The sequence below is a fragment of the Passer montanus genome, unplaced genomic scaffold (assembly GCF_014805655.1).
Source record: "Passer montanus isolate IOZ18808 unplaced genomic scaffold, ASM1480565v1 scaffold29, whole genome shotgun sequence".
NCBI lineage: Eukaryota > Metazoa > Chordata > Aves > Passeriformes > Passeridae > Passer > Passer montanus.
The window spans coordinates 4411368-4433903 of NW_024367596.1; the positions used below are offsets into that span (position 1 = coordinate 4411368).

The window sequence follows — 22536 nt, forward strand, 5'->3', positions numbered from 1 at the left end:
AGAAGAATTACTGTGAAATAGTGTGAGAATTGTGTGCTTGAAAACTTCTCTATTTTTGCAGCTACATCCCTCATGAGTCGCTTTATCTGTTGTGATTAATACGGAGGAAGGTGAGGAAAGAAAGGTGTGAGAACAAAGATGGAAAGGAATATAAATAGCAAAAATGACTAACTTAATTTTCAGATTGAAGGAGCAGTACAGAAAAACCCACATGGGGAGAGTGAGTTGTATACAAGTTGTCTCTGCAGCTTGCTCTTCTGCCAGCAGTGCAGGCTGTAGCCGTGGTGTGTTTGCATGTTTTGGAATTGATTTTTGAGCAGTAGATGAATTTGCTGCTCTGATATTATTTGCAGAAGTGAGAATGCTGTGGAACCATTGGATTAGCTTGTCTGCCTGTGGCTCTCTGCTCAGCCATAGCTAATATAAGCCTAATAAAAATTTTGAAGGTCTGTTTCACCCGTGGTGTATTTTATTCCTTAAATCTAGTTACACTAGGTTTGCACATGAATGTGATGGCCTTCAGGCACTGCACTCCCCAGGCGTGGGTGGTGCTGGGAGGAGGGCAAGCTCACTTTTCCTACATGAATTTTCACAAGATTTCCCCCTGGAAAACCAAGGGGAAAAACCCCTAGTGGGGCGAGGTTTTCGTAAAAGACTCCTTTGGTAAAAGACTCCTTTGTGTGCCAGGTTGCTTTATTCCAGTTATTTCATCAGAGCTATTATCTGCTGATTAGTTGTACTTGCCTTGTGAAATAAGACACTCCTGCATGATGCAGTTTGACCTGATAGCCCCGTTCCTGATGCTCATTTCTGGTACATGTTTGAAGTTACTTGGTTATTCCATTTCTTCCTAAAGTTAAGCTAGGAACCCAGTTTTTAATAGTTTTTCTGTTCCTGAATGACAAACATTTCCTATGAGGGGTGTGCGGCTGGTTACAGCACAAATTTGTTGTTCTTTAAGATAGCGGAGTTTCAAGCCTGGAAAATTTGAGGTCAAATTTTAGGTCTAAATAAATGCAAACTACTGAAAATCTTCATATCATTACCCTCTGGATTGCTGCCTTGGGAATCTAACCAGTGTGGGGAAAAAACAATGTTAACTTTCCTTGATCCTGTGTAGAATTGAACACTGCTGATAATTCCATCTTCAGAGATGGAATGTACCACGCACATTGAAATGTGTTGTTGTTTAAAGTAAACTAGAGGGGAATAAACCCACTGATTAATGACAGTGGTTAAGTTTTGAGAGGATGTTTATGCTTTTCAGCTTGCTGCAGATAGGATCCGGCTACTGTGGCCTTTTCTGTGAAATGGCACAGAGAGCAAGCAGCAGGCATTTCACTACCCCTTCGTAAAATGCCAGTGGATTGTGTGTATGTGTTCCCTCTGATCTGTTTTCTTTTGTCATAACAGATTTTTAGAATTGCATGTATTTCTTCAAAATTGTTATGAAGAGGCCCGGCTGTTTGGATGCTTCCAAATTAATCTACCGTGTTTGTAATTAAACAGAGCAAGAATGTGTTCAGGTTTCAGTGGCGCTTCAGACGGATGTGATTTAACTAAACTAATGAAGGCACATCAGACAAGACAAATTCCAGACTGTTTGTGCCTTGACCAACCATCTGTGCACATACCTCCAGGTACTGCTCATGTCTCAAGAGGCTTTTCTACATGAACAATTATTACCACTCCTCTTTGAATTGGAGTGGCAAGCCATGGCAGGAGTCTCTTGAAAGCAGCTATATTTACCACTCTGCTTTTCAGTGAAAAATATCATTGTGTTATGTATGTTTTAATCCTGAATTTCAACGTGTGTGTACAAAATACAGTAGGCAAATGGTGAGAGTGAATTCTCTCATCTCTTGGACGTGAATTCCAGCATCAGCAGGAATGTGCAGAAGGAGCACTCCTCATTCAGAGCCTTCCTGGTGGGTTGTAGATACATATTAAATTCTTAGTGTAAATATGTGTGTACAAATAAGACTATGTGTACATATTCTCCTTGTACATACTAGCAATTTTTTCCCTATTTTTCTTCCTTATTCAAAAGGTTATTCAAAATTACTCGAGACAATCACCCATTTCTTCAACCATAATAACCATGTAACATGATTTGACATGCCAGACTTTGATAGGGTTCTTCAATTGCACATATAATGTCCCGGAAAATAACAAATAATGTCAGGACTATTTCTCTTTATGGAAGAAGAATAAGATATGCTGCAGGTAATAGCTTCTGTGAATACTGAATGATATTTTTTTTCAAACTCTCATTATGTTTTACTGTATATCTTTTCCAAAGTGAGTTTTTGTCTAGAAATGTTTCAGTCTTCCCTGTTTTCAGGGCATGGTGTTTCTAAGGATGTGTTTGACCTCTCAGTGTGCCAGGTGGGACTCCCTCTGACATGAACCTATGGTTCCACACATTTTTTAACCATAGCAAAGCCCTTTAAAGCAATTCCTCCTGCCTCTTGTCCTGGTTATAACAACACAAGCGTTGGAGGATTGGTGCAGTGCAGTGGATGGGAACCCTCCTGTGTTCACATCAGCTGTGCTGGCCGTGCTGGAGGTTTTGGGCTGGCCATGCTGTCAGGATGTGGCTTGGAGGATGCAGATCAGATATCACAAATCCTTTTCTTTCTGGGTCAGAGAAGTGCCAGTTTCTGGGCATCCTCACTGCAGAACCTGGTCTGCCAGAGAAAATGTCTGGCTGGGGTCAGAAGCAGTTGCCTTGTGACTGCTGGTCAGCAGGGCATTGTCAACAGGCTTTGGCTTTTGATAACACCAGGACTGGCTTGGCCCATGGCTGTAAAGTACTAAGGAAGCTCCTGCTGGGTTGGATTATTTCTCTGGCCAGTGCAACAGCCTCTGGGCAAGAGGAGCTCGCCCAACCCATACGGAGTGGTAGAAGAGGGTTCCTGTAGTACATGGATTAAAGCAGGGGTAGAAAGGAGTCTGTTGGACTGTGTAACCCTGTGTGTGTGCCATCTGTGTGTGAACTTTGTCATGGGGAAGTGGTAAGGGCTTTTTGTTGGTTTGTTTTCGTTTTTTGTTTTTTTTTTTTTTTAGGCTGGAAAGAGAAAATTCTTCCATTTTAAGTTTATACCATGTGCGTTTCAAGTATTTTTTTTTTATCAAGGCTAGGACTGAAGGTGGGGTAGCTTCTTACTCTTTTGGCAGTGTGTTCTCTTCTGTTCAGGCAGAAAACCCCTAAATATGCACTGTAGGAGTAAAATGTGTGTTTAGCACTGAATTTTATTTGTATATTAAATAAACCTGGGTATGTGGCTCTACTTAGTATTGAAAACTCTCTGTCCTTGGTGTAGTACAACTTCTGTAGTTCCAGATGATTGTGATAAAAAAGCAGAACACTTTGTTCAGGCACTTTTAATGGTCTGCTGCAGGGAAATAAAAATCAAGTCTTTGCAAAGAGCAGTCACAGGACTCAATATTCAGAACTCCTCTTGCTTCTGCCAGGTTCTCTGCATTCATCTGCCATAGCTGGGAGAGGTTCTTTGGCTTTGTGAAATACAGAAGGTAGGAAGAAAATCACAGAAAGAAAAATGTTCTTGGCATCCAGCCCTATAAATAAGCATGGGTGAAACCTTCTAGGAAAAGTAGAATTGGGTATCTTGATGTGGTTCACAGTGCTTTTGGAATTTCAGGAAAACTGACGTAACCTGTTGGGTCATGTTGTTTGACCATACATGGACACTGGGTTTTAGATAGCTACACTTGATTCTTCTGTGTGTTTTAATTTTCTCTCTAGTGCCATGTGCAACTAATTTATGTATTACTAATTCACATATTGAATTAATTTAAGGAAATGGAGTCATCTCAGGGATCAGTAGAAGGCTGCAGTACTGAATTGAAAATCAAGTTTGCAACAGTAACTTGCAGACATCAAAAGATTTAGATGTTTTGTTTGGGGACAGAGAGATGAAACTTGGATGGTTATTTCTTCCTTGCTCTACAGCAAAGTGGAAAACTGTGATTTCCATATTCCTGGAGGAAGCTAGACAGGGAGATGCAGCCTCTCACTCCTTGTTGGCGTTGTTGTGACCTGTCCCAGCCAAACCTAGGGAATGTAGACGCACAGGAAATATCTTTTTAAAATTTAAATATAGTCAGCTTTCTAGACAAAACCCCAAATTTGAGTTAGTACCTGAAAAAAAGGGCTGTGGGTTAGTATTTGGCAGTTCATATTTTAGCTAAGGGAAGAATTCTCATATCCTGGAATGTGACCTGGCTCTTTGAGTCCTGTCTGGTGTTTTCTTCTATCAATGTTCTCAATTTGCAGGGAAAAAACCCAACTGTATTCAGACCTCACTTTCTTTGTATTAATCAGTTTTGCATCCCCTGGGGGAGGAGGAGCACTGGGCTATGGGAGGGGTGTGAAAGCACAGCTAATAAATCTGTTTTCAGTAGGATGGATGAACAAATAAGCTCAACAAGTGTATGAGGCCGGTGTTTCCCAAGGGTTTGACTCTGCAGTGAAGTCTGCCAGTCTCATGGTAGATGTCTTCACTCTTCCTGGAGGAGTACATCTTGGTGAAACACTGCCAAAAACTCCTGCCAGTGCTGTGCCTTGTAGCCAGTACTGCTGCTGGTATCATCTCTGGTGGGGTTGTACCAGACCTGACAAATAGAGGAAGCCCTTCTTATTTTTGTTTTCTTTTTTTTTTGTTTTTTCCTTTCAAGTGAGGCAAGTGTAGACACGGCTGTAGTGACAAACCATTAATAAAGCAAAAGGAATGTAGCTGCAACACTTCAAATAATGACACATAGCAAATAAATGTCAACATATCCGTTGTTGTGCCTGGAATGGAAATATTACTAGGAAAATATGTTGCTTTAAGCTACAGTATGGGCTTTTTTCCTCAAGAAAATAGTATCAATGTGATGTTTAAACTGTTAAAGCTTGGCTTTTGGATTCAGACTAAATGAACGTGTGATTTGTTTGGGGCTTGGGGCTTTGTTTTATATGGTTTTAAAATAGTTTCTGTGAATGTTTTGTTCTTTACAAATGAACTTTAAATGTGAATATATACATTTGCACACACAACAACTATAGGTGCATAAATAATTGCATGTATAGCCAGAATAGTTGGAGGTACAGCTGGCAATTGACTAAATCAGTCTGTTTCCTGAAAGCTGTTCATTCATGTGCTCTCTGGTGTTCATTACTGGCCTCTTTCAGTCCCTTTCTTAATCCCAAGCAGTTAAGAAGTGGCTCAAAACCTCACATATTCTCTTCTTCCTTGGTAAACAGAACTCCCAAAAAGTGAAGTCACACTGCCCCATTCCTGCTACTCCACCTCCAAATCCCAACACCTGTGAATATTGTTGTTGCACTTGGGTGTTTCTCAAAATTAAAACCTGAAACTGTGAAGTAATGAGAAGCAAAAGCTTTAGGATGTACCATCCTAACAACAACTGTGTCTCAGGCTTCTGGAGAACTTCTGTCCTGTAATTGAGTCTTGGATAAAAGGATGGGTTTAATTTAATTTAAAGGTGGATGAAAATACATTGCCTCTGTTTATGTCTTGGTGAAGTGATGATTAGAAAAGTGGTGTTTTCTCACAGATGAGAGCAGTGGAAAGAGCTGTGAGAGTTGTGCTAAAATTGGTACTGAGTTAAATTAAAATGCTGGTCTTGAGCTGGAGGTCACATTGCCAGGTTTGCACATCTTCTGGAAAACAAATGTAATTGCAGTCTTCTGGTTCTGCTTAGATGTGAAGGGGCCCATTTGATGACAGTAAAAAGATAAGATACATGTGATTCAGTCTGTGTGGGCACTGCCATCACTTCTAAATCATACAAGTGCTTTTCCTCAGGAGCTGGAGGAGCAGCTCTTGGTCAGGCTGATGTTTCTCACCATGAGGCTGTGCAGCTGATGGGATTGCAGTGAGCTCTGGAAGAGGTTGATGAAAATTAAGACTGTGTATTTCAACTAAACTAATAATTTAGTTGTTGAACTAAAAAAAAAAAAATAAAAATTGAAGTCCAGCAATATTTGGGGCCAAGGGGGCGTAAGATATGCAACATCCAGCATCCATGGAATGGGGTGCTCCAACCCTGGTGATACTGGCTCAGTCCTGCATCCCCTCTGAAGCAGCTGAGTTAAACTCCTGGTTTATGGCTCTCTAGTTGTGTCCCATGTTCTTTGCCAAAAATTCCCCTTTCTGTACTCTGGAGTGCTGATCATCTTGTGCCAGCTGATCACCTATGCTGCCACCTAAGTCACAGCGTGGTTTTTTTTTTCTACCTTGAGCTTGGGATGTAGGTGTGGTTATTCAGGATGACATTGGGATTCTTTGGCATGAGGTGTGCTAAGGAGGCTGCTCACCACTGGGCATGTGAGGTTGCTTTGCTTAGGAGTTGTTGTGCAGAAGTCTAGATAAGCTATGTGATGAGATCATCCATTTTATTCACTAGAGCCGCGTTATTGCCCCATAAACCAGCATGATGATACCCTTAACACTGAATTAAGACTTGTTTTTACAAGGCAGCTTCTCATGGTTTTACTGATGCTCACGTGTCACATCAGTTAGCTGTGAAAGGGGGAGGGTGTGCTGGAAGTGATGTGTGATTTTTCACAAATCCTTATGTGATGTCAGCATTCTCTGTTGCCCTTCCTAGAACGGGGTGTTCAGAACATTGAGGATGTGCTGTCCCTCCTGCTCCAGCAGCAGCCTTAATCTTTTGGGTTGTGATTAAGTGCAAGTCGGGCGTCTTTGTTTTGTAGTGGCAGTTCACACTGTTTACAGGGCCCTAGAAAGAAAATAAAGGTGTTTGGCTTTGAACTGTTGAGTGTGTGACTGTTGAGTGAAATTGCTGTAACATCTTAAACCGTGCTGGTGACGCAGTTCCAAGGGATGTGGCAGCAAGCAGGATGGTGATTTAAGAGCAAAATTCCAAGTGTCTCAGAACCTGCCTACTTCAGCAGTGAAGGCTGAGGTTTATAATTGTGGGAAAGAGTGGAAATCTGACCAGTTGGTTTTTGGAATTCTTGCATAGAAACTTGACTTTCCATGCTCTTGATGTGACAGTTAAAAGCTCCGTTCAGAGCCTTGAGCTCCCTACACCACCTGTTACAAAAGCAGGGCTCCTGCTGAAGTTCCTGAATGGCAGAACGGCCTTCTGCAGTCCAGCAGGGTTTCTGCAGGCTCTTTAACCGCTGCTTTCTCTTGCAGGAAGCCCGTTGAGGAAAGTTCTCCATGAATGTACGTCACAATGATGATGACCGACCAGATCCCGCTGGAGCTGCCGCCGTTGCTGAACGGGGAGGTGGCCATGATGCCTCACATCGTGAATGGCGATGGATCACAGCAGGTCAGAAACTCAAATTAACTCTCTCTGGGTCAGCAAAATGTTTTCGAGATGGGGAAGATGGTTTTCCGCAGCGCGAGGGAGTGCAGAGTGTTTCCTGGGATGTAGAAATCTGCCTTTACGCTGAAAAAGACTTGAAAAACAATGATTAAAGTGTACCATTAAATTGAACGTGTTTGTTTGCATGTGGGTTCATTGAAGTGAAAATGGTGGAATTGAAACAGTGGCTATAAATGCTGCATATTTGAGGGCTTTGCAGGAAGTTAGTCTTATGATTTACTTGTGCTCACTCTTGTCCAGACATCTTAGTAGCATTTGTGGTGAGATTTTAAGATTTTAAAAATGCTGAGATGAGGGAAAAAATGGAAGTAAGAAAAGAAATGGAGAATAGCAGTGTTATCTGCTATTCTTTGCTTACCTCACTATACCTTTCCCAGCAGGTCTGTGTACTACCCTGTGCTTCATTATCAGAAGCAGGTGTGAATTTTGAGTGGGGTTTTGACTAAAGGCAACTTTACAGTTGCTTTTAATTTTTTTTCTGGGAGATACTCTCTAACAAGCTTGATCAGAAGTTGGTGGAATGAGATCACAGTGATGCCTTCATGCCATGATACAGCCTGCAAGTTCAAGCTGGGGGTGATAGGTTCCCAGATATGTCATCTGGGGTTAAGGGATCTCTTTGGAGAACATCTTTCTATCCTGGCAATATTTTTGTGTTGCTCGATTTGGTTCTCCCCTTAACATGAGAAATTTCAGCAAAGTATTGTAACAAAGGTAGAAGCAAGCTGTCCTTCTTGAATCAATTATAAGAGGTCATTTTGTTACTTCTTGTTCCCTGGATCATTTGTTCCTCCTTCCAAGCTGTGTTTGAGTTAGACCAACCTCAAGAGGAAGAATAATTTCTGCTTTCCTGATGAGCTTCTAAGTATTTTTAGTTATCTGAAATCTCATTATGATGTAGATGTTCATTGTTGTGATTAGTTTGGTTTTGTTAAGTCATTTTTGCAAAGTGTGCTTTGACTTGAAAAAACAGAAAGGAATGCTTTCAGTGGTTGTATTTAACAAATCCAATATTAGTACACTTAGATGAAGGAACAGTCTTATTCCTACTGGAAAGGGTAATTGTTCTTTAAGTACACACTTTTTTTCTTGCTGGAAAGCACTTACCAGGTCAGACTGTCCTGTCAGTGTGTCCTTCTGTATTACAGAAAGAATAAGTGAAATCTTCTGAGCCCTCCTTTGAGATGGTGCTCTAAGCCCAATCCTTCCATTTCCCCATCTTTGATTTAGCAGCCTGGCTTGGCAGATGCCTCTGCTGCCTTTAAAGTAGGTTCTCAGCTAATGTTTTGCATTAAAAAGAGTTGCAGGTGCACTGGAAGCACATTGCTTCTTGCTTTTTTTGTGTTATGCAAGCACAACTCAAACGGTTCTGGACCAGGTCCCTCTTCTGTGTGCTTGCTGGATGATGCTTTTAGATCTCATCTCCTTGTTTCTTGAAGTACCTGTAGCTGAAATACCAGTTTTCCATGAGACTTTTTTCTGCTTTGGATGTGCCCTTCTTTGTTGCAAAGTTTAACTACTTCTATGCTTTGTCGTTTTCATCCTATTCCTGAAGCTTTAGGTGATGTCTTTGCTTTTTGAAAGTACAGTTATAAAAATGGAATGAAGCTGGAATAAATGCTTTGTTTGATCTTTGCAAATGAGCTATGTTAATTGCTCTTAACGTGGTTTGTTGTAACGTGGAAACAAGTGTGAAGTGTTTGTTGAAAGAGATTTATTTTAGTTTCTTGTGAGGTGGGAAGAGGCTTCAGGATAGATTCACACCGGAATGACTTCCTTAAGAAAGATGGTTTATATGACTCCATAAATAGGTTCTAGCTTTAGGAGGACACACACAGGGTTTAATTACAGTCTCCATTAGAAGCTGGTGGTGAGAAAGCATCATAGCAGAGCTGGTGGAGGACGAGGAGTGTGGAGTTTTCCAGGCTGCAGTGTGGCCAGCAGGCAGGTCAGTGCCTCGTGCTTTGGGGCTGACAGAATGGAGGCTCTGATGGGCTGCTCTGGGCACGCTGGCTGCTGCTCACCCTCATGTGTTACTGGATTTGTGGGGCCTCAGCTGTGCCAGCGCCACAGAGCTGCATTAGGAGCTGTGCCTGGAAATGCTGAGCGCCAGGGAAAAGCCTTTCCTCAAAAGACCCGTTCTTACACACAGAGTAAAGCAGACTGGAGCTGGTGAAACACCTTGGCCTTGCCAGCAGCCATCTGGGGAGTGATGCAAAAGGCAAATCTCAAACAGGCCTGCAGTGTAAGGCAATTGCATGGGAACATTCCCTTTCTTTATCTTCCTGAGAGTAAGGGCTGCACAAGGCAGGGCAAGGAATGTCTCTGCCTGCTTGACAGTAATCCCTCTCCTCTAGACTGTGCAAAATGGCATTTCTAGCACTGACTTCTTTTTTTTTTCAGTTTCCCACACTTTATTTCCACTACTGCTGTGTTTAATGCTTTCATGTTGCTTCCAGAGCTGTTTCTGCTTCTAATCCACTTGTAACTCCTTAGGGGATTCAGGGAGCAATAATTAACCTTTTGGTCCAAGAATTTCAATGGTTTCCTGTAGGTACTCCACTACAAGCTCTAAAAAGCTTGGAGTATGAAGTGGAGGGGCAGCTAGCTGTGCTACAGCACATCTGTACAGAATGTTGGGCTAATTAGCTGGCGAAGTTTTATTTCAGCTTGGTTCACTCATTGCACCTGCAGAGGTGCAGCAGGTTTTCTGCTTGCCTGCTCTTTGTAAAGCTGTGTTTACCTACCCTGTGGTTTCACCACTTGGCTGAAGCTTAGGCACTGTACATAGTGCTGTGTGTGCTTGTTCTTGTCTTTTAGGGTCACAGGCTTTAAATGAGGGAGACAAGAGTACAGCTGAATGAGGAACAAGATTTGGTGCTTTCCTGTGCACCTTGCAAACAACTGAAGCACTTTAACTGGGTTTTGCACTGAGCCACAGCATCTGAGCTGAGTGAATGAACTTTCTGCCAAAATTTAGCTACTTCTTTGTGGTTTCTCGATTTATTAATTTATTTTATTTTTACTGCTTCCTTGGTGTGTGTGTTTTAAAGTTGGATAAATTAGGAGGTTCAGGATCTGCCACTTGTGGGTTTTGCTGTAAAGAGCACTCGTGGTAAATTGACTGAATTGCTTCATGCCTCTATTAATACCTCTATTTTTTGTCCAGTCAAAAACAAAAAAAGGGTTTTTTAAAGACACAATTGTTGAAGTATTCATTTTAAAAAGTCAGCTTTATTGTTTAAGATGTAGCATGTTCCCTGATTTTTCTTACTGAAGAGATGCTGAAAGTGTTTAGCCTATCTGCTCTGTGTGACTGAGGGATGATGTGTTCCTGAGAAGAGTGTTGCACACAGAATGGTGACTTCCCTGATCCTTCCTGAGGGATGCACCTGGAAATTTACTGGGGCACAGTCTTTTAAAGTAGGTAACAGAATGGATACAGGTGATTGTTGTGGTTTTTTTTCTTCTTCCAAAAGGTGCAATGCATTCTGTAAGTTATGTGCCATAGAAACCGTAATTACAATAAATTTTAATGGTTTAAAGCATTTGTGAGGAACCTGTGGCTGGATCCCAGGTGTTGCCTATGATGTTGTGCTCCCCCGCTGTATGAAGCACAATATATCTCATGGAAGGGAAAATTCACCACACAGGAAAATATTTACTGTGGGGTTTTAATAAGCCTAAGCCCTGCAAGCTGCTCTTTGACCTTAGTGAGGAAAACGTTCTCAAAAGGGGGAAATACTTAAAGTGAGCTTGGGGGCTGAATTGCATCACATGGATTCAGGTGAATGTCATCCCAGTCACTGCTGTGAGGGACCAGGTGGGGGATGATGGCCTGCCTCCTGCCATGAGTGTGAATTTCCTGCTGTGGGCTCAAAATCTTGCATAAGTAAACCAGTAGGGTAAAAAAGAGATAATAGCGTATTATTATCTTTATCATTACTGTGCCCCAATAAATTTCCAGGTGCATCCCACAGTGTCCCTCTGCCATGGATAGGGACACTTTCCACCAGAGCAGGTTGCTCCAAGCCCCATCCAGCCTTGGACACTTCCAGAGATCCAGGGGCAGCCACAGCTTCTCTGTTCCAGGGTCACCCCACCCTCATAGTAAAGAAATTTCTTCCTAATGTCCAATCCAAAGCTTCCCAGAGTCAGTTTATCTCTGAACCTGAGTTTATGCCTGCATTACCTTAGTGGGTGCTTCTTCAGGCTCTTCCCCTTGGCCATGAGAGTTGGATAGTGGGAGCAGGGGAGGCACGAGTGACACGTGCTTGGCTTGTCATGCAAACTCAGTCTGGACATACTCTGTGGGATTATAAATATTTGTAGTAGCTATGCAACTTAGTAACATTCATCACTCAACAAACATGGCTTTCAATGAAATAGAATGACATTCTTAAATGCAAAATAAATGCACGAAGAGCTTTATGGATGTAGTAAGCTTTCTCTGAGGATGCAGCAGGTACGGCTGGGCTTTGGCCCCAGGGGGATTAAACTGCTGAGTTAAACATCCGAGTACTTTTTAGGGGAGAGAAAACTCCTTTGGGATTGTGCTGCTGACGCCCTGCTCCCAGCTGTCATGTGCTCCAGCTTTTTGGATGGGAGGAGGCCAAGGGCTGGAAGTGGGCTGGGGTGACCTAGGACACGAGACCACACCCTGAGATGCTGCCAGTGAGGGCTCCAAGTGACCCTTCAAGTTCTTCTCCTCTGTTGCCATCTCATAATTATGCATACTTGGGATGATGAATATTGGAAGAGGCACAATTAAAGATCGTCTGGGTTTGTTTTCATTAAAATAGAGATGTTATCTTTACACTTTTTTTATTGCTTTCCTCAGATTTTTTAATTAAAAGCTTTCGAAACGAGGCTTCTCCTGAAGATCCCTTGTGTGAAAGGAAAGAGAGAAGCCGTGTTCCAGGCTGCAGAATATGGTTTTGTTGTTTATGAGGAACGTGGGGAAAAATAAATCACTGAATTAGTTTCATATACTTAGTGTGTATAACCAAAAGAAGTTGCAGTGTGCCTTGACATTATTTGTCCCAGGCAACTGGGACAAGTCAGAGGTGTTGGCTGGAAGGTGCCCTATATTTAATACTCAACATGTGCTGGCTTTAATGCTTTGGCGTCATTTCTGGCCAAAGTGCTGTGCAGTTGTGAGCTCTGGGGGGTTGTGTGCAGCATGGGGGGGACTGGGTGGTGGGATGGATTATGGGGAGCACCCCAGTACTCCAATTTTGGGAAAGGAGGGGCTGGGGATGGGTTTCAGCTTCTAGAAGCATCATGCCTGATGGTTGCTGCTCCCAGGTCTGAGGCCACTTTGGTTTCATGTTCTCCCTTTGTGCCCAGCCCTTCTCCACTGTTGACCCACGTCAGTCACACCTTGGCTATTCCTGTTTGCTCTTGATACTGCTGCCTTCCCCCAGCAACAGCCTGTAAATGTTTTCTTGGGCTCCAAAGGCGGCTGATTTGAGCATCTGTCAGTAAGGAGTTATTTCCATATCTATAACATTCTAATAGAAACTACTGTAGATAAGTCCCTGGCTCTGCCCACAGGCTCGTGATGGGGGCACAAAGCTGTGTGGCTGCTGCTCTACAGGAAACAAATTTGTTACTGGAACAATTTGTTTGTCTTAAAACCCCATGTGATAGGCAAGGATGATGCTGCTTCATTTTGACCATCAAAAGCTACAGCTGTGAATGGGAATATCACCTTTTTAATGCAGAACCCTAATGAATTGTTAAGGGACTACTGTGGGGGTACTGATGTGGACACTGATGCTGGTGATGGATTCCTGGGACAGGAATTTGTAAATCTGATAAGTCTGGGTAGGCATGTGCCTTGGGTAGGAGGAATCTGTCTGTCCTGCTTTAGGGAAAGGATGGAGCTTTACATGCACAGGGCATCAGAGCTGGAGTCTGTATTTTGAGCAGCTGAACCAAGTTCTTCCAAAGTTCTAAAGGTGTGCAGGGGCTTCTGATGTTAATCGAATTTGTTAGTAAATAACCAGCTTTAGGGCTGTTGGTTGAGACACATAATGCAAATGAGCTGATGAAATAGTTCTATGATTCTTGTTTATTTGGGTTTTTTAATTAAGCTGGATGACATTGCTTTGCTCTGCACATCTTTTGACCTGCTGTCCGTGTCCCGTGAATAATTCCATGGTGGATAATTCACGCCTATTCATAGCAGAAGAGCACTTAAATGCTGTCACTTAAATGTTGATTGTTTGGAGATTAGGGATGGAATGGCTTTGTGCCTTTTATCTTTTCTGAACCATTTATTGTGCTCTGTGTGCTGGACCAGATCCACCCTGATCAGTGCTCCCTGAGAAATGATTGTTCCAGACAACATAATGGCTTTCATATGTCATTTTCTGATTTCCAGCTTGAGCTTTAAAAATGTTGGTGGAATAATGGGTTTCTGTAGGATTACTGTAATTCAAAAGGTCATCTAGGTAATAATTATCTTATGCACTTGGCTTAAGGAATTCAGAAACACAACATGAATTCAAAGTCTCTCTTTGCAGATTGAATGATTGATATCTGCATGCAGATGTCCCAGAATATAAAGCCCAGACCTAAATTTAGAGAGAGCTCTCACAAAAAAAATGTAGATTAATTTTGGTGCAAATTGAAAATTTAATTTATAATTTGATTGAACTTCTGACAAAGCAGTTAGCAGAAGTGTGTTTAAAGTATTTTAGTCAAAGTTTCATGAGCAGCAAGGTGGGATAAATGGTCTCTAGTCCTCAGTGACACTGTCCATTTAAGAAAGGATTCTAAATCACAGGTTTTAAACGCATGGTTTCAGATACCTGAAAATTTATGAAGATGATACAACATATGATGAACTGGACATATTTTGGTGCTTCCTGGTCCTTATGTTATCTCATCACCTGCAGGATTCAGCAGTGGGAGACTGGGATGGTCATTTTATTATTTTAAAAAATATTATATTTGTTAATAAATACCTCTGTGTGCAACTGTTAACTGTGTGTGTGCCTCCAGGTTTTGCTTAACTGAAATCTGTTATGTGCCAGACTGAAATCTCAATTTTTGAAAACATAACGGATAAACTCTCCAGAGTAGAAAATTTTTATTTCTGTGAACTTGAAATCCCGTTATGGGTTGGTGCTGCATGTTGGACTTTGTGTACTCTCTGTTCTCATGTGCCAGTGATCTGAAGATTTATGTCCTTAGCTACCAGCATTTGGCCAAGTTAAACACACCCCCAAGATTTTGGTGTGGAACTCAATTCTCACCTGTATGCAGTTTAGTTGCATCTTCATTTCAGCTCTTAAAATATAGATGGGTTTCAGATCTCTGCCTGCTCCTGCAGGCTGGCACCCACAGTGTAAAAAGCCAGTCTGTGCCCTCCCTGCTTCCCCACCCCTTTCAGAAAAGGGACAGCACAGTTACTGCTTTGGGGAGATTTTAATTTTTGGAGATCACAGTGAAACAAACGTTTATTTTTCTTTCTGCAGGTCTTTTTGGTTCAAGTTAATCCAGGTGAAACCTTTACAATAAGGGCTGAGGATGGAACCCTCCAGTGCATCCAAGGTAAGAGGATGTGGATGAGCTTTATGGAATACCTGTTCTGTCCTCTCTCCAAAATCGTGGTCTGCAGCTCTGGGAATGCACTGGAGCACTGGAGAGTGAGAGCTTGCAGACGTGGCTGCTCTCTGTGTTCTAGGAGCTCGGTATCTCAGAATGAGTCATGCATTTCTTGGAAGTCCAGGAGGATTTCTCTCTTCTGTTATTTATCAGTCCCATCTTGCAGCCTCTTTGCATCTTTTCTGTGACTCCCCCTCCATGTAAGCAGTGCAGGAGTGGGTGGCTCTTGCTTCAAGCTCCATCCCCATGGAAATGATGAATTAATAGTTGTTTGAGATAGACGTTACAGAAGCTTCCCTGAGCCCCATCCAGGGTTATTTGGTCTTGATGAGCAATAATAACAGCAATTTAAAGCTGCTTGTTGAGATTTATAGCCAACATGCTGTGTGGTAAGAAATTGGTCCATGTGGCAGTTAACAGAGGAATAAAGCTGGCTACTCCTTTTATTTGAGAAGAATGCTTTACTCTGGCTTAGTACATGAAAGATTTCCATTACAAATATAATTATGACCCCATTTATTTATAATTTTGTTCATGCTCAAAGTGGTGTTCAGACAGTGTATTTAAATGAAGGCAACTTGAAACCTCATGGATCTGTATTCCCAGTAATTTAACGTGTTTGTGCCAGTGGGACTTGTTTGGTACTCATCAGCAGCCTTTCATAAAATTGATTTAGAATTTCTAGCATAAGATTGTCCCCTTTTATTTTCTATAGCTGCAGTATTGACTGCCAAAGCTCATGTTTATTTGTATACACTCTTTCAGTTTGGCCTGAAAATTCTTGATATTCTTTTCAAGCTAAAGCTTCTGATCCTACTTTATTGTAAAATATTTTTATTGCTGAACTAAGTACATGGTGCAAACACAGGAAAGTGCCTGACTTTGGTGGTGGTGTATTTTTTTTTTCTTTTGGTAAAGCTGCTCTTACCATGCAGTTGTGGAACTTAATAGTGATCTATTGCAGAAGATCTGTTGTAATCAGCCTGCAAATATACTAGGATTTGGATTTGTGACAATTCTAGTTTTGTGCTCTGAGGTTATTATAGTAGACAGGCTAATTTTGTGTGCAGTGTTTTTGGAAATTACACACCCCCTCCACAAAACCTAGTGTACTTTTTTTCCCCTGTGATAGAGCTTTTGGTATGTTTAAAGGTTATAAATGTTTGGTATGTTTAAAGGTGAATGTATTCCCTGTACATAGGGCAGCACTCAGACAATAATGTTGCATTTTCCAATGCTCCCACATTGCACTATGATTAGCAGGAAAAGGAATAATTTTAGCACTATGTTAAGGCAGCATGAAAGTGTCTTTTTGGGCAGTGCCTCTCAGCTGGTAGCTCCCTGTGGAATAGATGATACTTGCTTTTTCCTTACTGCCACGTACTCAGGGTTATGACATCAGATGTGCTGCTGAATATTCAGAGTGTGAAGGATGGCTTTATTACAAATTGGGTGATTCTCCTGAGTGCAGGGAGTGAACACTGTTAATAAAAACTTGAGATGTCAGGCTTGGTAACACTGAATTCTTCAGGATATACGAAAGCTCTTCCCATTCTGCAGGGACAGCTAACTTTGCTTATGTAGCAGAATTAATTTTTTTTTTTTTATTTTGCATATGACTTTTTGGGCAGTATGAAATCTTCAGGTTGTGCTCCTGGAGCCTGTTCTGGAAGTCCTGTGGGCCCCACTTTGTGTCCAGAACCCTGTTTGGCTCCACAGCTGTGGTGTATCTGGTCATGATGTGCTTTAGAGGGCTGAGGCAAAAACAACAGAGAAGATGACTTAGTGAATCTTCATTTGTCTTACCGTGGTTGGAAGAAAGACACTTGCTTGAGTAGAACCTCTGTGGAATATCCTCTGTTTTAAACACCCTGAAGTGTAATTAGCCACTAATTGAGTAATCACTGTTTTAAGCCAGAAAGGACAGATGCACATTTGAATGTTTCTGACATTTTGGAGTGGTGGAGAAATCTCAAATAGAAAAACTTCTTCCAGTCCCTTGGGGTTGCAGCAGTAAGATAATCAGTGAAAACTTAAAAAAAATAATAACCTCTAAATAATAAAAAACAGGAATAAGTATGTATTTGTAACTGGGGATGCAAGGTGTTGCAGCAAGTGCTCTCTTCATTACTTCTTTTTTGCTTGCATATAAAGGTGACTTGTTTAAGACAGTGATTTATAAGCCCTGTAGATCATGGTGTGGGCTTGGGTTAGGCAGCTCTTGGAAATGATGGTGGCTGGGAGAAGTTCAGCTGGTCAGTGGGCATGGAGAGAGTCTGTGGTTTCCTTGAGAAGACATTTAAAGAGAAATTAAAAAAAAAACCCCACAATAAATCTGGTTTTCTGGAGGAATCCAGCCCTTGAGTGCACAGCCCACGTGGTGAGTTGTTTAGGGAAGCATCTGAACAGTTCCAGGTGCTCTCAGCAGGAGTTGTGTTGTTGTCTGACTTCCTCAGGATTTGCCTTCTCCTTCCCATGTGATAGCAGAGACGCTGTGCTATGTGACTTTTGTAGCCTTTATAAGAACAGCCAGATAAAGGAATAAAGAAAAGAAATGTTGGGGATTAATTGAGATTCATTTTTTAATGGTTGCTAGAGGCTGAATCAAGACCTGAGGCTGCCTGTGTGGATGGAGCTGGGCTGTGCAACACCCCAGGGCTTGCTGGGTGTTGGGGCTGGCCACCTGGCCTGTGGGATGGAGTGGAAACATACAGCACATCCTTTATTCATGTGTGATGCCATGGCCAGTCCTTGTTCCTTTCCGTCCATGTGGGTGTTAATGGCAGGTCACTGGTGTGCTTCCTTTGGGATTTCCCTGCTCACCTTGTGCTGCCAAACACCCAGGGTGAGCCTGGGGCTCTGACTGCTGTGCTGCCCCTCTGGGGGTTCAGGGAGACTGGCTCAGGGTCTCCACTCAGTGTCTTTGCAAGATGGAACATGTGTATGTGCTCTGTCATCAGTATTTTAAAAGCTGCTCTTTTTAGGAAGTTTGACAGGTATTAAATACTTCATAAATGTGTCAATACTTTAAATGCTTCATTTCCTTTTCACATATTCCCATTTGATTTGTCAAAAACTCAGGACTTGACTGTTGCTAGCTCTGCAAGAAAAAGACAAGGGCAGGGCATATCCTCAGCCATTTCTTTACTCAGCTGTTAACTGTGGACCTTGTATTTCCTTTGTATGAAAGATTGCTTCTAGCTAGTGCTTTGTGGTAACCACAATAAATGAAATATAGAGCAGGGCGAGAGCCTGGATCTGGTAACTACAGAGTGGAATTGAAACAGACCCCTGAATTACAAAAAAAAAAAGTCTGCTTTCTAATTTCAGAATAAATAGATCTCATGTGAAACTGATATGTTCAGGAAACTCACATTTCCCTAGTGGCTGATTAAAGACAAGTTTTTTAGCCAATATCTTAAGATCTTTGGTAGGAACTTTTGTTGCTGCCTGAGAGCTTTGTCATTCACACTTCAAAAATTCACTGTTTGTGCATAGTTTGGGGCAGTGAAGCTGTACTTGAGAATCTGTTCAGAGCCTTTCCCTCCTGGAAGGCAATAATGCCAAGCTGTCACACCCGCTGTGGCAGGAATAACATGGGCAGAATGATTGTTCTGGTGCCTCTTGACCTTGCTTGTCACCCACATGTTGAAAATGTGTATGTACAGAGTATGCAGGCTATCCATGGATCACACAGAACTGCCCAATTATTGCTAAATGTTCGTTTTATTGCCATCCATGTTAATGGTCCTCAAGCTGGACCTCATTTTCTGCCACAAGCCAAACTGAATTTTCTGTATGCATATAAAGCTGCAAAAAGACTGTAACAAAGTAGAAGAGCAGGCAGCAGAAAAGCAGGTGATGGCACAAAAAAATGGAATTCCTGGTAAATTCTGCCTAACCCATGCTGCTGGAAATGCTCTCTTGAAACTCGCCTCTAGTCTTTGTTTTGTATGCCAGCACAAAGTTTGGAATAGTGAAGAACAAAACTGACCTGAAAAGAAAACAAATATGCTAAAGGGTTAAAAATTCTGCTTTAATTCTGTCCTGAAACAAGGGGAATTCACCCTTGCATAGGGTGAGCAAGGCTCTGCATTAAACTGGCTTTTGTGATTTATTCAAGGACAAGGTACAGATGTGCAATGGCGTGGAGGGGGTGCAGTTATGTTGGAGCATAAATATCTGCTGCAGACAAGGACCTAAATTGCTTTTGGGTGGTTGCATTTTGAAATGAAAACAGGATAAAAACATAGACAGTTTACTAATACTGATATTTGTTTCAAGGGATGTTTTCAAGTGTTTTGCCATTGAGGCTTGAACTTGAAGTTTTGCTTCTTCTTATCTTGTAAAACAAAGAATGCAAGAACTCAATCTCAGTGCTGGTTTTTCTGTGTCTCTAAAAGTGAGTAACTCAAGAAAAAGACCAGAAGTATGCAAAAAATTTAGCAGTGGTTTCTGAAATGAAAGATTTCCTGGAATTATTATTCCCTTAATTTGGTGGGTGGGTGTGGTTTGGTGTTGTAGTGCAAAGGAATGGATAATATTAAAGGCTTTACAGTTGTATATTTGTATAGGAAGAGTGTGTGTGTCAGTGAAATAAGGCTGTTAGGACAGTCCAGGCAAACCAGACAAAGTGTGGGGGTTTTTTTCCTCCACGGTATGAGGTTGGAAATGAGGAAGTGAGTCAGTTTCTTGCAGGGGAGGAAGGAGTTGAAAATAGATGGGACACTGTGAGCAAGTGAGTGGTACCTGTGGAGTGAACTGGGTGGGGACATTGACACTGGGATGAGAGGGGTGATGGGCACATCCAAGGGAACAGATGCATCACACAATCCCAGAATGGTTTGGGTTGGAAGGGGCCTTAAAGATCATCTCATTCCAACCCCCCTGCCCTGGGCAGGGACACCTTCCTCTGTCCCAGGTTCTTCCAAGCCCTGCCCAGCCTGGCCTTGGACACTTCCAGGGCTGGGGCAGCCACAGCTTCTCTGAACAACCTGTTTTAGTCTATTAACACCTTCAAGTAAAGAATTTCTTTTTCTTATCTAATGTAAACTTGCCTTCTTTTTGATTAAAGCCTTGTCCTGTCACTCCATCACCTTGTCCAAAGTCCCTCTCCAGCTCTTTTTCAGCCCCTTTAGGCACTGGAAGGGGTTCTGAGGTCTCCTCAGGCCTTCTCCAGGCTGAAGAGCTCCACTCTCAGCCTGTCTCCATAGCAGCATTACCATCATCTTCCTGAAACTCCTCTGGGCTCTATCCAACAGTTCCACCTTCCTTTCACACTGGGACCCCAGAGCTGGATGCAGTACTCCAGGTGAGGTCTCAGGAGAGCAGAGGGGGAGCATCGCCTCCCTTGACGTGCTGATCCCACTTCTTTGGGATGTCACAGCAGAGGCTGGGGAGGAAAGAAGCCTGGGGAGACAGAAGAGAAAGCCAGGCTCAGGTAGCTGGCTGTGTTCCAGTTCACCTGGTGCCTCAGGAGCTGGGAGCACCTGCTCCATCACTTGGCAGGGGCAGAGGCAGATGCTGGGCTGTTCATCACTGGGCCTGGCGTGGTTTCACTCTGAGATGAAACAGCAGCAGCACCTGAAGTCCTGCTGCTTTGTAGAGGCTTGAGAAGGCTGGAGATACTTTAATAAAGAGCAGCTGGTGAAATCTGCAGGTGGAAGGTTCTTTGGGCCCTCCAGGGCAGGCACTGCCTGTGTGCTGGTCAGATCCCAAGGCTGGGGCAGGAGTCCCTTTGGTTCAGTACCTGCTTCTCTCCAGAGCATCACCTGAATTACCAGAATTTGGCCCTTGGTTACATTTTAAGAAATACATTTGTGACTGTATTCCAAGTATGCTGCAAAGCCCTGCATTGATCAGAACATTTTCTTTCTGCCCTGACAAATTTATTGTCCTTTCTCACCTGTATCTGCTGGTAGTTGGGAGCTGCATGTGGCCAGGCAGTTCCTGGGGAAAGGCTCTGGGGACATCTGCCAGGGTGCATGGCAGCAGGACAGGATGGACGTGCTTGGCTGTGGCAGGGAAGGGAGGGGTGAGATGCTGGGTGAGCTCTGGTTCTGTTTCTCCTGGTTTCTGCAAAGTGTTTCAGCTCTTTCCACCTACGTGCTGGTGGGCAGGCTGGTTCCACGGCATGGAAAACTCCCTGTAGGAAATGCAGCTTCAGTTCAGACTATTTTGGTCATTAGGGCTTGCAGCAGAGCAGTCTGTGTGGTGGTGTTTTACAGCACAGCTCTTGGTATTAAATAGCTTTTGTTTACACTTTGTTTATTAAGCTTTGGCTCAGTTTCTTTCTGTTTACCAGCAAGGGCCTTTTTCACCCCATTAAGTTTTAAAACATAACTCTTACTCCTCATTTACACCACTTTACTTTGACTCCTGGTACTTGGTGTCTAGATTTAGTGCTTGATGGAAAAGACAGGCCTGCAGTACCCATTGCTCTCCTGCAGCACAAACAAGTTTTTGATTTATTAAAGTTCTTTCTATTAGTGGACAAATGAGAAAATATCTGCATAAACATCTTCCAGAGCAAAGCTGTGGTTGAGAATAACTGGGACAAATCCCATGTCAGTGTCTAATCAGCCTTTATATTGACCAAAATATTTTTTAAATATCTCTAGCAGACTCAGTATTATTCTTTAGATGCATTGTCACAGTCTCCTGGGTTTGGTCACTTGAGTGTTTCAGCAAACTCAGCTCTGTAGCACAGACATGTCCCCAGGCCTGGGATCAGCTGTGCCTTTCCTGTTGGGATGTTATCCATGGTGCATGGATATAAACCACCAGCTGTTAATTGTATAATCATAACAGGCACTGTTAATTTATTTTCACCTTGTTGCCCACTAGAAAATACCAGAATTTGCAGAGGAACCTTTCATCCTCTGTGTTATTTCTGATGTTGTTGGTGCCTGTCAGAGATAGGTTCTTTGCCCTTTTAGTGTTTGATCACCTTAGAAAACTGTGGTGTGATGTACCCTTTATACCTTTCATGTGCAATAAACAACTTTAAAGCTTTCACATCTTTGTGAACCATGTGTTGAAATCTAAGAGAGTGTAAAGAGCTGCTAACCTGGAGTAGGTTTTTCCCATGTTACTGTCAGTGAGATCACCCCACCATTCCCCACTCATCTCATGGTTTTATTTTTTTAGCACACCACAATCAAGTATAGGAAGCCATGTAAGAAGCCAAGAGTAAACAATGGGATGCTTTGTTTACTGTGTGAATAATCTTAGCTTCTCCATTTTAAATCCGATAATGCTAAGAATAATTATGGAAATTTATTTTGCATGTGTGTGATTAAATCTTGAACCAGATGCACCTGCACTTGTAGCTTTGCTGGGTGGAATATCTGGTTCTTTACAGTTGGTAGCTGTTATTTGTTATAACTCCCCTGACACAAGACAAAAGGAAAAAGAATCTTGGCATGTAATTAAATTTTAATTTGGCTTAATCTTTCCAAATCCTAAATTGTGACTGTTTTGTAGTACACTGAAAGGGACAGAGATATAGCTAAAGTGGAGATATTT

General features: G+C 42.3%; 1 protein-coding gene across 1 annotated transcript in view; it reads left to right on the forward strand.

The window, feature by feature from the left end:
• The window catches only part of FNDC3B (fibronectin type III domain containing 3B), a 184437-nt gene that overhangs the window by 29147 nt on the left and 132754 nt on the right, over positions 1-22536 (forward strand). Inside the window, exons 2-3 of the mRNA XM_039713674.1 lie at positions 7197-7335; positions 14880-14955. Of these exons, the coding sequence (XP_039569608.1) occupies positions 7225-7335; positions 14880-14955 (187 nt within the window). The 5' untranslated portion in view covers positions 7197-7224. The remainder of the gene's footprint in view (positions 1-7196; positions 7336-14879; positions 14956-22536) is intronic.